At 33.9% G+C, this 15020-nt stretch overlaps 1 protein-coding gene across 4 annotated transcripts in view; it reads left to right on the forward strand.

Moving 5' to 3' along the window:
- Positions 1–15020, forward strand: part of VPS13A (vacuolar protein sorting 13 homolog A) — a 103572-nt gene that overhangs the window by 23931 nt on the left and 64621 nt on the right. For all 4 annotated transcript variants that reach the window (XM_015280270.4, XM_015280271.4, XM_015280272.4 and 1 more), the window contains exons 19-28: positions 10–124; positions 2257–2393; positions 4664–4796; positions 5592–5709; positions 8369–8507; positions 11661–11739; positions 12879–13051; positions 14211–14367; positions 14614–14693; positions 14920–14979. In XM_015280270.4, the coding sequence (XP_015135756.2) occupies positions 10–124; positions 2257–2393; positions 4664–4796; positions 5592–5709; positions 8369–8507; positions 11661–11739; positions 12879–13051; positions 14211–14367; positions 14614–14693; positions 14920–14979 (1191 nt within the window). The remainder of the gene's footprint in view (positions 1–9; positions 125–2256; positions 2394–4663; positions 4797–5591; positions 5710–8368; positions 8508–11660; positions 11740–12878; positions 13052–14210; positions 14368–14613; positions 14694–14919; positions 14980–15020) is intronic.

Here is a 15020-nt window from a genome sequence, read left to right on the forward strand (position 1 = left end):
TTTCAACAGAGAACAATAAACAGCTTAGTGGATTTCTTCAGGCCTCCAAAAGATGTACATTTAGAGCAATTGACATCTGCAACTCTGATGAAGCTTGAAGAGTTTCGTGAAAAAACATCAACAGGCAAGTACTGCATTCTGTTCTCATTTGATACTGACATATATTAGATTCTTTAAGTGTGAATATAAATATCTTTCCATATGAAGATGCCTTGACCCACATCATAGATTTCCAACAGAATACCTGAATAGTTGGAAATCTTTGATATCATTGCAAAGAATTTGCTCTAGGAATTGAACAATTTTATATTTATATCTTTTACAGCTGTCTTTGTAAAATATGCCCCAGACCCTGCATTTATATTTAATATTGATATCACTGACCACCATGCAGAATTTGAAAAAAGTTTGTAACTTCCAGCTTTTCTGTTTTCTCCATCTGAGTGTATGAAGACCCTTAATTGTGTCATAATCTTAAAAAGCCGATATGGAGGTACTTGGTCCTCTAGAAAAAAACTCTGAAGTTCTTTTCAGAGTTGTTGTTTTTCCACATACTTTCTTCATTCCTAAATGAATGTTGATTTCAACCTGGATTGATTCAAATCAAGACTGTGTTTTAGTTAGCATTAAAGGCCTTCCTGTAGTTTCATTCTCATCTTAACTTTCAATTTCTGAAGGCCTTATTCACTGTTCTCACCCCCATATTGAAATATGCTTTCAAATGTGATTGGAATAAACTTATTTGAATAGAGGCATATACAGCTCAATGTCTGTCTCTTTCTGTGGTTGGGAGAGGATGCGTAGGGAAGTTTTCACATAAAAATTATTTTAAAGGAAAAAATGCATGAATTTTGCATCTTTTGAATCTGTAATATATTCATATTTAAATTTGTATCCTTTAAAAATATGAATAATGAGTAATAATAAAGAAATTGTAAAAAAAAAAAAAAAAAACTCAAGCAATCACAGTGTACATAACAGGAGTCATTTTTATCAATCTAGTGTCAGGAATGACATTGAGCATCAATTCTATCTCTATCCATTATTTCTTTTTTGACTGCATGTTGTGTGACGGCAGTTATTAATAACCAACTTATGGTTGGGTGGATCATCATGCTTGTCTTTCTTAAGAGAAACTTCTCCAGTAGTACTGAATATACTGATGTCATAGACCATTTCTGAAATTATTTTGATAGAAATTTGCTTAGATGCATTATGCTTGGCTACTTGTTACCACTGAACTCTCTGATTCTGCTATGTTTCTGTTATAATAGGCATAGCATAACTTCAGAGATGTTTCTCCATTAGAGACTCTTCAGAAGAGTATGTCATTGCTTATAGTTGTCCAAAAGCTCGTTCCACTCAAAAATGAAAAGCTTAATGGAATTTTCTAAAAACATACTGTGCATAGCTTGTAAAATCTAGACTGAGATTCAGAAAACTGCAGTGGTAATGTCATGGTTTTGTAACTTTGCAGTTACAAAAATGCAGAAAAACAGAATTTTATCACAGATATTCTGACAGTTACATCATTTTTTGAACAGAATTTTTGCAAGACCTTTTACTTGCTGTTCTTCAGGTTGAGAATATGCTTGTCAGCAGAATCAGTGTAAGCTTCAGTATTTTAGTAGTAATAATGCTGGCAGTTTGGCCAGTTCGATACTCTCATTAAGACCTTCTGGAACAATTTAATTTCTGAATCTGCAGAGCACAATGGGTTATCTCAGAAACTGTTGACTTGCAGTATGCTTTCCAGCTCTTATTTCATCTATGCTCAGTATGAAGTTTCATCAGAATTGCATATATCATGTTGCTGCTTCCACTTGTGCATTAGGATTGTTTAGAATCACTGTGTCAGACACTTGGTGCATCTTTGAATGTTGTTTATAATTGTTGGCCCTGAAGAAATTTAAAGAGCTTCAATATATGTAATTAAACTTGTCTAGATGGCTGTAGCAGTATGGTAGATGAAAGGAAACTAAAAATCTTTCTTCGTGCAGAAAGAAGTGGTTTGCTGAAAGGGATGAATCTCTGTATAGAGAGTACAGGTAGGTAGAATGTGCACGCACACTTTGCTTGCAGATGGTAGATTTACTCTAGTTCAGTAATTTCAACTCCAGGTGCCAGAGGTCTTACTGGAATAAAGGTTGTGTAGTTTTCCCAGCTCAATTAAAGTTAGGCTTGAATTTCTTTTCTAGTTCCATGGCTTTTGGATCAATTCATTTCTTTGTATTCACTAACTGTATTATTTTGTAGGTTTGTTGTATGTTATTGAGACCCAGAAAGTTCTTGATCTCAAAATCAACCTCATGGCATCATACATCATTGTTCCACAAAAGGGATTCTATGACTGTACTTCTAATCTACTTCTTTTGGATCTTGGTAGTCTTAAGGTATATATTTATCTAATGAAGTAATTTACCAAAGATGTCTTGTTTTTTTTCTGTGACTTCATTTTCTTGAATTTGTATTTTATTGTACTGGCTAAGTAAATGTTCCTCTTTCAGTTATGTATTTGATATGTATTTAAAACTGCTTTCTATTCAAGGCAGATTGTTGAGCTCCTTGGAATAGTTTCTTTCAATCCACAATAACTGCTAAAAAGCTTCTGGGCTGCCCGCTGTTGGTGGCCCTACTTGAATGGAAGGGTTAGATGATATCACCTTCAGGAGTCCTTTCAAACCTTAACAATTCTGTGAAAATATTTCTCACCTGGAATGAAACCACTGATGCTTTTGAACTACTATGTAGAAAAAGTCTAGCATTTTTTTAATCTTATATTATGAAGTAGTAAATGTTTTACTTACATGATTAAATGTTTTATTATTAATATAACTATCACTTCTGTTACCAATTGTCTTTTTGTGGTCAAATTTTTCTTTTAAAGTAAGCGTAAACATACTGGCAATTTCTAAACTAACTTGATTGGAGATGAAATATATTTGAGATGCTTTATGCAAGAGAAATATACAGGAGAAGGTATTTAAAATGATACTTTAAAATCATGGAAGACACTGCTTCTGAATATTATTCTCAGTCTTCTTACTCATTGGTTGATTAGCGTTCTTCCAGGACAAAAGTCTTTTGCATGTAGTATAGGTAACTTTATTTGTTTTTCTTTCTAGTCTGGAAAAGTATGATTCTGCTACTTAATATTTATTTAGATTACGTCTTTTTGTTTTTTTTTTAAGATTTTGTTCCAGAGCTTAAAATCTTCCTAAAGTGAAATGAACTTGTTTTTCTTTGTAACAAGATATCTTTGTGAACATGGTGATTTCTGTTAGACTACTTAAGGTGTTTTAGAAATTGGAGTTAGTGGAAAAGAAGTGCTTTTTAGATATTAAAAATAGCTCATGTTTGCAACCAGATAACATATTTCAGTAACTGGTGATTTTACCAAGTGATATGGAAGCTCTTCTGGATGCTGGTCATTAATAGACACTTTCTGGCATTCACTAATTGATATTTATATGAATTGGGTGCTTGAGACACCCTCTTAGACTGAATTGTGTGTGGAGTTAAATAGAACAGCCCACCTTTCTTCACTCCACCCATAGGAAGTTATTCTCAGACTGATATGTGGAAGGTTGTTTCAAAATGAGACTGCAGTAAACATGTCTAAATTTTTTCTAAAAAGGAAGGAAGGCAGAGAACACAATGAAAACTGTCTAAAACAAGGTACTGTATTAGGGTTAGTAATCCTATATTCACTTGGAGTAATAAATGCTTAAGTAGGGTGTAGAATGTTTTATGGATGGGTATACTTAATACAAGGCAGGTAGTTTGCTTTCCTCAGTTATGAAGACAAGTCCTGTCGGGCAAAATAGCTTATAACTGTACCTCAGTGCACAGATGTACCTAGGCTTAAGTAAGATTTCTGGGGCAACATTGATGTGATAATTCTGAATATTTAATCTACAACTTTACAGTAAAAGTAGTCATAGTTCAGTAGCACTGAAAACAAAAAAGGTTTTTTAGACACTGCTTAAATGGATTTCACTCTTACAAACCTTACCTTGAGCACTATGCAGATCTCACAAAGAGATATCAATGCAGAAGTTATTCAGCATTTTAAGGATGATGACAGCCACATGTCATTGTAGGTAGTGTCAGAAAGGGCACGTAGAAATGTAAGATACCAGAGAAGTGTAGCCATCCTAAAACTGTGTCAAAGGGATATTTTCTGATATTGAAGTTAAGACACTGAACATCTGGTACCTTAATGCCCCTTTTCTGTTTTACCTTGAATTTGACTCATATTTAACAGGATAGAGCCATAATTAAACTGAATAGATTTTTAAAAAAGATTGTTCTTCTTTGATAATTAATAATATTTTACGTACAGAAAAGTGAACAGTTATTCTACTGATTATAAAGTGCTTGACACCTAATGGTCTGGGGTACAATTTAATTATTAAAGGAAATGAAATTCCTTCCATATAAAATATGATATGGAACTTCATAGAGGTTAATTTTCTTTCTTTCCTTGATGAGGAAATGATGTTAATACTTTCTTTTAGTTCCTGTGATATTTTTAATACTCTGTGCTCATATAATAAGAACTTTTAAATTTAACCTTTTATTGCGGTAGGATCAAGTACTTCTAGAACTAGAGGTTTGATTATTTTGATTATGATTTCTTCTTTCTGTGGCTGTTTTTAAGATGAAAAGCAAAAGTCGTTCTGATATATCAGGACTTAAGGTGGGACAAAGCACTATTGAAGATATTATGTCAAGAGCTTATGAGAGTTTTGATATCCAACTCACCAGTATACAACTACTCTACAGCAAACATGGTAAGTATTCATAAAGGTAAATCTTCCTTTATAGTAGTTGATGAGCCTTTCTGTATTTTAAACTAAAGCAATGAAAAATCTTTGAGATGTGCTTCTTTTAAATTTCAAACTTAAACTCATGTTATGAGAAAATGTTAGGACTTCTACGTCTTAAATTTCAACATAGCTTTCACAAAATTAATGAACTTATACTAACCACCCTATTTTTAAATACTCCAAGGTGTCTTGTTTGTTTTGGTGCATAATAAATATGTACTTTTGCTCTTATTACAACAGCGTAATTAATTAATTCATGGTATTTTTCTTCAGTGCCTTTTCCTTGCTTCCCTCTAAATTAACAGAGGAAACCATGGGTAGTTGTAGGTTTGATCATTGTGTGAGGATAAAGAAAAGGACTGGAGTCCTTTACTGCGGGAGACTTCTATTAGTAGTTTGGGAACTAACAATGTAGAATGAGTCAGAACCAGAGAAGTTTACAGCATTTAATTCTTAGCCCTCTGGATCCAGAGAGGAATCTAAAGCCTGAGCTTTGAGTACAATGAATGTTAAGAATTAGGCCCTTAGAAGTCTGCATCGTTTGGATAGGTGTTTTGATGTGAATAGTGGAAAGTATTAAGTACTCTTGTGTGTCTGAAGTCCTCATCCTTTGTAATATACTTGAAGAGATGTAAAGAGACTATATAACATGAATGTTTAACAATGTATTTTAATATTAGATCCTTTAAATCTGTAAAACTTGTAGCAAGGAGAAATATATTTGAATGTTTAAATCATAGGATTTCTCTGCTCTTCTAGATGAGAATTGGCAAGAAGCTCGCAAGCTGAAATACTCATCTCAACATATCTTGCAGCCTTTGGATGTAAAAGTGGAATTTGGTAGGGCTATGGTTGTCACTGATGCAAGAATGCCCAAGTAAGTCTTTTTCCTATTTTCAAATTTTACAGTAATTTAAATTTTTTAGGAGGGAATAATAGAAAATCAAGTTTATATTTGTAAGTCTCATGCTGTTTTACATGTGAGTCTAAGAGGTAAGATACCTTTACTGAGAAAAGTAGAGAATAGATCTACAAAGTTGCCAAATACAGATGAAGTAGAGTGTTATATAATTATACAATAAATATTATATTAAATAGACTAATACTTGTTCTAATTCAGTCTGTCTTCCTGATAGCCAAGTTTCAATTCTCACTGGAAATACACCCCTCATCAGGGGCAAAAATCTTAACTTACAGTGCCTCTCTTATAAACATAACAAAATATTTTGTAAAGTAAAATGTTGTCATATTCCTTTACTTTCATTTAGATTATTTGTTAAGTTTGTTTATCTGATGGAGATCACTTCTCAAGAAATTTTTTCTTAATGTATTGACTGTGCACAAGGCTTATTTAGCAAAAAAAAAAAAACAACCAAACAAATAAACAAAAAAAAACCCGAAGACAAATTAGTTCCTTAAGTTATGCTTAGAAGATGCAGGTTATAAACTTGATGTCTAAGACCAGTCAAAGGGGCAATGATTAAATTTTTCTTTTGGAAGAAGTATCTTCACTAATGCTAAAAATCATTTTTGACGTACTTATGAACTAACACAGTAGTGAATTTCAAGGTGATCTGTTATTTTTCAGTTGTTAATAAGAATCACTACCTTCTGCTACATCAAACTAGCTCATGCTCACTTCACTCTTATGTTTGTTGGAAATTCAGTTTTAGGCACTAAATGGTATAGAAGTAGTCATAGGCTGTTGTAATTTTTTTTAAGCAAAGTGAAGAGGCAAACAATGAAATAAAAGGAATCTGAAGAATTTGGGATTTGCTTACTGAAGAAAAAAAATTAAAAATAATGTACCTTGGAAGTACTGTGTATTGTGAACACAGAACATTGATTTTTATGGTACTATGGTGCCACCTCCTGGAAAACTGAGAGGCTAGTTTCTGAAATTTGATGCTTGAAATGATAAAATAACTTACTCTCCCTCTCCACCTTTTCTCTGCTTGATGGAGAAGGTGCAGTAAGGGAAATAAAAAGGATAGAAAGCAAGCACGAGTTGTCATTTCTATGGTCGTGTAACAGACTTGTTTTAATGTAAATTTGTAATTGGGTTATAAAGTAGATTAAAAAGCATCTGCTCTTAGAGTAATCTTGTATTACATCCTGTCTAACTGTCATGACTAGCAGATTTTTTTTTTTAGCTGCTTATCTCTGTTAAAGATGAGTCCAGAATTTTTTTCCCTAATGACTATTATTTCTGTACTCTGTTTTCTCAGATGATCATTTACATGACAGTGTGTGGTTTCTTCCCATGTCTAGAAATCTGAAAATTTTGCTTCTGCTGTTGAAGTAGTGTATTTTGCAGATCAGCTAGTGTTTCTTTGAGTGACTATTTTGTGTGCAACTGTTTGGCTGCTATAAGCATATACCATAGCGAGCTATTGACCATAACTGCTTTCTTAACCACCAACATGAACAAAAAGTCAGTCTAGCATATTGATACCAGGAGTTCATAATGTCTTTTTTTTTTTTTTTTTACTTCTCATTTTGCACTTAATTCAGTTTCCAGATGGATTCTGTGGATTATGTTACAATAGTCTAAGGTCACCTACCAGTCCTGGAATGACTAGGACAGCAGCTTTTTACCGAGTTGTGGAAATTTTCTCTTCTTTAAGAGCTTTGCTGATACTGCTTCTTTCCTGAAGCTCTAGAAAACCTTCATTTAAAAAAATAACAGAACTCAGATTACCTTTGGTACAAGTATATCCTATTATGATTGTATGATAAGCTTTTACATTTAGTTATTTGTAGTTTCAAATGATTGTGAAATGTGTTTTATTTTTTGTTGATTTTTTTTTAATTCTCACTATTGAAACATATCAGTACTGTGTTGGTTGCTCTAAAATAAAGCTTCCTATTTCTTTCCGTGGGAACTACAACAGATACTAAGAGCACAATAATGCTACTAGGTAGAGAAGATTCTCAGCTACATAAATCCATTTTTCAACTTGACTATGCATTTTCACCATCTATGAACAAGGGCTTGCATACTGCCCTCATAAGTATCTTCATCAATGGAAGTGACCCACTGTTTCACAGCTTCTATGACAGCATTCGCTGCTCAGAAAATGTTGGCATGCCATCCAACTTTCTCTGTGCCTACATCCACTCTTTGGTCTCCATTAATGTTCAGCAAGTGTTTATGAATGCCAGTGGGTGCCATTTTTTCCACATGGAGGAATTCAAACGCACACCTTTGTTTCATACACACTTCCATGTCAGATGCCGTTTTGTCAGGCTGCCCTCTGCTGCCCTCTGTCATATGGCAGCAAAATGTCTCAGGATATTGGCAGGAAGGTTCAACCTCTACTACTATACCACCAACCGCTAGTGACAGGATGAGAGGTAATGGCCTCGAGTTGTGCCATGGGAGGTACGGATTAGATATTAGGAAAAGTTTCTTCTCAGAGTGGTAATGCATTGGGATAGGCTGCCTAAGGACGTCATGCAATATATTTCAAAGAAAATGAATATGAAGTTTCAATGAAATGCTTTTCAGTTATCAATGATTAATTGTCTAACAGGTTCAAGCTGTCTGGACAGCTGCCTTTACTTTCTGTCCAAATATCAGACCAAAAGCTGAAAAGTATTTTGGAACTAGTTGATAGCATTCCTAAAGCAGAAAGTACTCCTGCTACCAGCTCTCCTCCAAAAATAACTGAGGTAAGGCTTTTAAAAATTATTTCATTGACATTAATTGGAAAAATAAATTCCTACAGTTATAAAATGAGCAGAATGAAGTGGAGATCAAGTATTTATTTTGCACCTCTTGAAAGTCATAACTAATTCTATGAAGTCATAGAAAATTTTCTTATCTAGTTTCTGTTTGTGATCTTTAGACAGTAGTTAATGGATAGCTGTCCAGTTGCTGATTTGTTTTAAAAAAATGTACAATAAATTAGTAATTTTGCTACTCTGAGAATTACTTTGTAATTCTGATTAGTCTTGAATATATTGCTTACTTTAGTTGACTATTAGTTCAATTTTGCCTTCAAACTTGCAGATGTATTTTAGTATTACAGACTTTGTGTTCAGCTGCTTTGTTTAGAGAAATAAATAGCTAAAACTTTGTAATTTTTAGAAGTTTACATATTATATGAACTGAGCAGCAGTTTAATTTTAAAAATAAAAATAACATGTAACCGTGGGTAATGTTGGCCGAACAGTGCTTGCTTAATGAAAGTCTCATCTCTCACTGCTTCAGTTCAGCTGTCTTCACAGCTCCTCACAACTTTTCTTTATTCAGTTAACACTCTTGAGTTAGGGTCAGTTCTGTCTTGTTTTTTGTAAGGCTTAGAAATGTGGAGTGAATTCTGTCCCTAATTCCTCACTCCTTTCCTTTAGTGAAAATGTTTGAAATCAGTGCCTTATGGGTTGGTTTTTTTTTTTCTGTCTTTGTTTTTTGAGTCAAAAGACTGCCAAGAGTATATTTTTAACTTCTGATACCACCTGTTTTAAAAATATTAGAAAATGAACTCAATTGCTAATTTTTTATCATCACTCTAATCTGCATGATCTGGCTATGCTTTATATATTTTTAAGGCAGTCCTACCATACACAAATCTCAGTATCAAAGACAAAACTGGGCTATCTATGATTGTGTGATTTTAAATACTGCTAGTTATCTGCTATTTAATCTTTTGTATACTTGATTCTAAAGGAATAATGGTTTACTTCGAGGGATATTTTTTTGGAGGTTATTTCAAAATTATCTTTCCATCTTTATTTGTTATACAAATTATTCTTCTTTTTTTCCTAATGGCCACTGCTATGACTTCTGGTGTTGTTATACTAATACAAGCCAGAGAAACATTCAGTAGTAGTATATGCACATGACCAGCCATGCATACCTACTGAAAATCTATGCAGAGTGAGGTTTGTAGTTCCTGCAATCTTTTAAGTGGTAACATGAATATTCTAGCTAGTTCTGACCTGCTGTTTTACTCTTCATGTGCTTTTGGTATCCACTGTCAAAACTATGCTAATTTCTGCTGTTTTGTGCAACTAATCACTGGAAAAAAAAAAAAAAAAATCAAGGATAAGGGATGTGATTTTAGTTTAACAGAAATAAAAACAAAAAGTCATAAGTTATGACTGTTCTGCATTTCATAACACTGTGTATACTTGAACTTAATTACAGAATTTAATTATCGTATCATATTAAAAACCTTATATAAAAGCTTATATTAAACCTTATGTTAAGTAACTGTGCTTTATAGTCCTCATACATTTTTTGTTACATACAGAATCAGATTAAGAAAGCCAAAGTGAATGTGGCTCATTGGGTGCAGCATATTAAAACGTGCGACTAAACTTGCCTGCTTAAGCTTGCATTTGCTATAGGGCTTAGCAGACTCTAATTGCTGGTATTAACTTCAGTTAATTTGAATGGCACTGATGCTTAGGTGGTGGCAGACGTAATTTCATGCCTTCATCCCCTTACCTGAAAGACTTCTTAACTTTGTTGCTATCACAACATTTTGAAATGAAAAAGATGGCAAATCCTTTTTCAGCAGGCTGGGTGTCAAACTTGCCCATTACATTTTGAAATAGTGGAGGAATTGTTAGTGCAGTGCAAAAACAGATAGCACTTCTGAACAGATCTTTGTAGGTTTTTGCACTTTTGAAGTTTTTCTGCTTTGGTGTGAAAGACTTTTTCTATTATTTTGATATTGTGAAGTTAAGCCTTACAAACTCTTCTCTCTTTACAAAGTCAGCGTCTTCCATATGAGACACAGTTGCCAGACTCAGTGCACGTATCACTCAATACCCTGCGTAAGGTCAAATTATGTAGGTTGAAGACAGGTTAAAATGGGAAGGGTAAGATGAAAAATGGAGTCTTGCTAATCGATTGGAAACCATGTTCATTCAAAGATTAGAATTTATTTGGCATAACACTTCTGTTTCTGTAAGATACTGAGAGCTACAAAATAAATATGACTAGTCTTATGTATCAGTACTACTGTCATCTGTGCTATCCAGAGCCCAATGTAATCAAGAGTGAGTGTGCAGACAATGGACATGTCTTCCTTATTTTAGTAGACAGTGCAAGGTCCATGTATGCTAAGCATGTGGAACATGCAGAGGGGTGGTTTTTATGAACTCAAACTAGTGATACTGCTCTCTGAGGCTTTATGTGAAATCTTGAGCAAACTGCTTGATTACCTTCTCTAACATAAATACATATTTTTTTTCAGAAGTAGAGAGAAGGTTCTTGTTTCCTTTTGTCCATGTAATGGCAAAACAGTGATATTTTGCATATTTTCAGTTACTTCTCTACGTTGTAGACAACTGTATCTAACAATTTCATGTCGATAGAATTTGTTTCTCCAGGTATATGAAGGAACTTGGAAACAAGTTCTGTCTGGTGTCCCGTTTTCTCTAGCTTTTTTTCTTTTTACTACCACTAGTATTGTGTGATTTTTTTATGAAGAGCAGCTAGTCTTTCACTATTCTCATTAGTTTCATTCTCTAATCTTGTGAGGTACTAGGTTTCATCTTTCCTGACTTATCATATGGTGTTGTTTTTGTTTATCTTATCTGTGAGATTGTTGATGTTTGAATCTCTTCTTTGTTTTCTGATATATTCTTTCTGCAGCTATTTGAATATGTAACTATGGTTGGATCTTATTTGGTTCTTACTCTTTCCCATCCTTTTAATCATTAATAACATGTTCCATTGCACTGTAAGTAAGACTACATTGTAAAGTAAGAACGATTTCTTTAAGTTGTAAAGTTTCTGCACAGTAACATATGTGCGTGTATAGCATACGTAAGGAATTCAAGCAAAAAATGTTATGGTGTCTCCCACTTCAGGCTGCAATGTCGCCTGTGCTCTCCGCACCGCATTTATCGCAGCTTCCTGTTTTGGATCTTCCTTCATTTGCAGAGTCAGGTAATATGGTCTATTTTAAAGTCTGATTTAATGAACAGTTCAAATTAAGTTTTTAAGTTTTACGCGCTTCTATGTCAGATGCCATTTTGTCAGGCTGCCCTTCTGCTGCTGTCTGTTGCATGGCAATAAAATGTAGCAGGATACTGGCAGGAAAGTTCTACTGATGTACCACCAGCAGCAACCTCTGACGTCACATTCTAATGAAGTAGAATAGGAGGCATTCGTTTTGGAGAGGCCTTTGCAGTTTGCAAACACTAGTAAAATTATCAACAAAGCAAACTGTTTCTGCTGTGATGTAATTACTTTATCTTCAGTCTCTGTACAGTGTGTGTACATATATGAAACGTCTTCATATATTTCTTGTACGAGTTCTTTTAAATGCCCAAAAGTAAAGTGCCTCACTTCTTAAAGTTAGAATGTGATGAGAGTGAATACTACAACAGTTAATTTGATAAAGTAATAACCAGTTTGAGCGAATCAGGTTTGGTTTTTATATTATACTATGCATGCATCTGTGTGATCATTTTCAATGACTCATAGTTTTCTGCCTTCTCCCAGACTCCAGTTTAAAGTGTAGAAGATATCGCCCCATGTCCTCCGTTCAATTCAGTCAAAAGAAAGATACTTGTTCCATGGGTGTCTTCAATTTCATTAATTATGGTTTCTAGGTGAAAGGAAAAAGCCTTATGAGTCCATTCCTGTAATTTGTCATTGTTATACTTCTCTAGTGACGTCAAGTGGATTAAAGGTTTAGTAGTTCTTATTTCTCTCCAACTGCATGAAACCAGTGCTCATTTCAGGAGAAGGCATATTAAGCTTTTAGTACACACCGAAGACACTGTGAGACACTGTGCTCTTTTACATATCCAGTTCTGGGAGAATGCAGGCAAAGAAGTTAGTTGATGAGAACTTGTTGGTGATTTATGATGATTACATATTGGGAGCTGTACATGTTAGAAAAACTTGTGGAGGCAGGAACTGAGGCAATTATAGAAACAGACTTAGCTGGTTGCTAAGTGACAAGCAGGTGGTCTTCCCGTACTTAAACGTCTCAATAATTATAGATGCAAACATAAAAATCCTAGGTCATAGTTGTTATCTAAAATGCTTACATAACTTTGTTGTCAATTAATTTTTAGAATCAGAAGAAGAATTTTATGATGCTCTAAGCAGTCCCGTGGATGATGTGCCATTTTTTGAAGCCCCGTCTGGTTCCCTCAAACGAGCTAGCAGCACAAGGCGAAAAAAACTAAATAAACAAGAATCTTTGAAAAATATGACAGAACTCCAACTGAGGTTTGAAGTAGCTGAGGTAAAGTTATAATTTTCTCCAAAGCACATTTGAACTATAGCTCCTCCCCTGCTGCTGCGTTCATGAATTCCTATTTGAAGCAGTATTGATTCCTTGTTTCTATTCTGGAACTCTCAGACTTTTGTTTTCTTCATCTTTGTCTGTACTGTCTCATCTGCTTTAATTTCCAATTAATTTTATCATTGAATTTCAACCATCAGTGGAAGGTGTGGGGGGAAGCAGTATTGTCCTCTATGCAGTTTACTGAAGGTACTTTGACATCTTTTGACATCTTTTTTCTCCAGATGCTGCTGTGGTCACTGGGAAAGCCTCATTAAAGTTTTATCTCATACAACCACCCTATTTTTACCCCCTGATTTTTCTCAGTTTCTGTTTAACTCATACTCAAACATAACAAATTCACTATGATGTGGTTTTTTTTTGTATTATTCTCACAGTTCCAGACTTGAAAAAAAGAGTATTTCACCTAAATGCAAGACACTTGACATGCAAAACAACTGACTATTTCAGTTGGTCTAATAAAGAGATATGGTCTTACCACAAACATTGCTTCTTTAGACCATCTGGGCTATGCAATATTATTACTGCTGTACAGGAAAACCATAAAAAAATCAGTTAATTTTACAAATTCTGTTTTAGTGTAAGGTTTACAGAAAGGCTTCAGCATAACTAGCATGTTGTCTTACGCACTGCATTTATAAATATAAAAAAAAAAAATCAAGATTAGTATATTTTTCATGACAATAAGATTTTGTTTAAGGTGCTGTATTTCACATTCTTCTCTACTAGAAACATTTCTAGCATTTCATAATTTGTAGGAAAGTAATACCAACAAGAATCTGTTAAGAATTGCCTATCTCTCCATTCACTGGCTTTATTGTTTAAAACTGCCAGGTTTGGTTTCAATTTTTCTTACTTGCAGAGAATGTTATATGGAAAGGAAGACTGCATGTCTTTATGTTACATGTATGGACATTTGAAGATTTACTAAAAATAGCAGCAAACTGTATTCTAGCAGTTCTTCTTACTGAACTCTATCTCTTCCAGATCATTTGTTGTGTAAAGTTTAAAGATCAATATGCCTTAATCAGTAAAATGAATGTAAATATATGATAAGAAGTGGATAATTCTCTAACCTTTTGTTTATATTTTTTCATAGGTCTTGATAAAACTATGCCGTCTTACTGACAATACTGAGACTCCAGTGCTGCAGCTTGATGTTGTAGGGTTAGGAACTGAACTTAAATTAAGAACATTTGACATGACTGCAAGTGCTTTCCTGCATGAAATTTGTCTACTGTGTCCAGAGTATATGGGTAAGAGTTTATGTACTGATCAAAAAAATGATTCATAAATAACACTGTGAATGTGTCTTTAGAAAGCCTGGAGGACATGGTTTTGTCAGCTGAGGAAGATTCACTTACAAAAATAAAGGGCAAAGAAATGAAAATAATAATTCCATTAATAATTTGGTAAATTTGAGTGATTAAAAGATTTCTAGATAACTTACCAAATCTCTTTTCTTTAGGAAAAAACTAATGTATGTATTTCTCTTTTTTAAGATGATAATGACAAACCGGTTTACTTAGTTACTACTTTGGATAATGTAGAAGATGATCTTCTCACTCTGGAGTATATAAAGGTGGGAAAACAAAAGACTTCACTTTTGCATCATAAGTAAATCGCAAACTACAGTATTTCTGAGAAATGTTTTTTGCTTACTTGTTCATTTCTTAATATATAGAGTGTTGTATGCATAAGTCATTCTAGTCCCTAAACAGATTACCTTATATATCATAAGCTGTAAATTGAAATTTGAAAGCTGTCCTGCTTATTTCATCTGTTTATTTGTATGTTTGGTGGAATAGGCTGATATTAATGGACCAGAATTGAAGACTGCCTATCAGAATGTTCTACAGAAAATAAAGGTATGATATCCTTTTTAAAATCTATGGCTCCTCTTTTGGGG

This window comes from Gallus gallus, chromosome Z (genome assembly GCF_016699485.2).
Source record: "Gallus gallus isolate bGalGal1 chromosome Z, bGalGal1.mat.broiler.GRCg7b, whole genome shotgun sequence".
Classification (NCBI taxonomy): domain Eukaryota; kingdom Metazoa; phylum Chordata; class Aves; order Galliformes; family Phasianidae; genus Gallus; species Gallus gallus.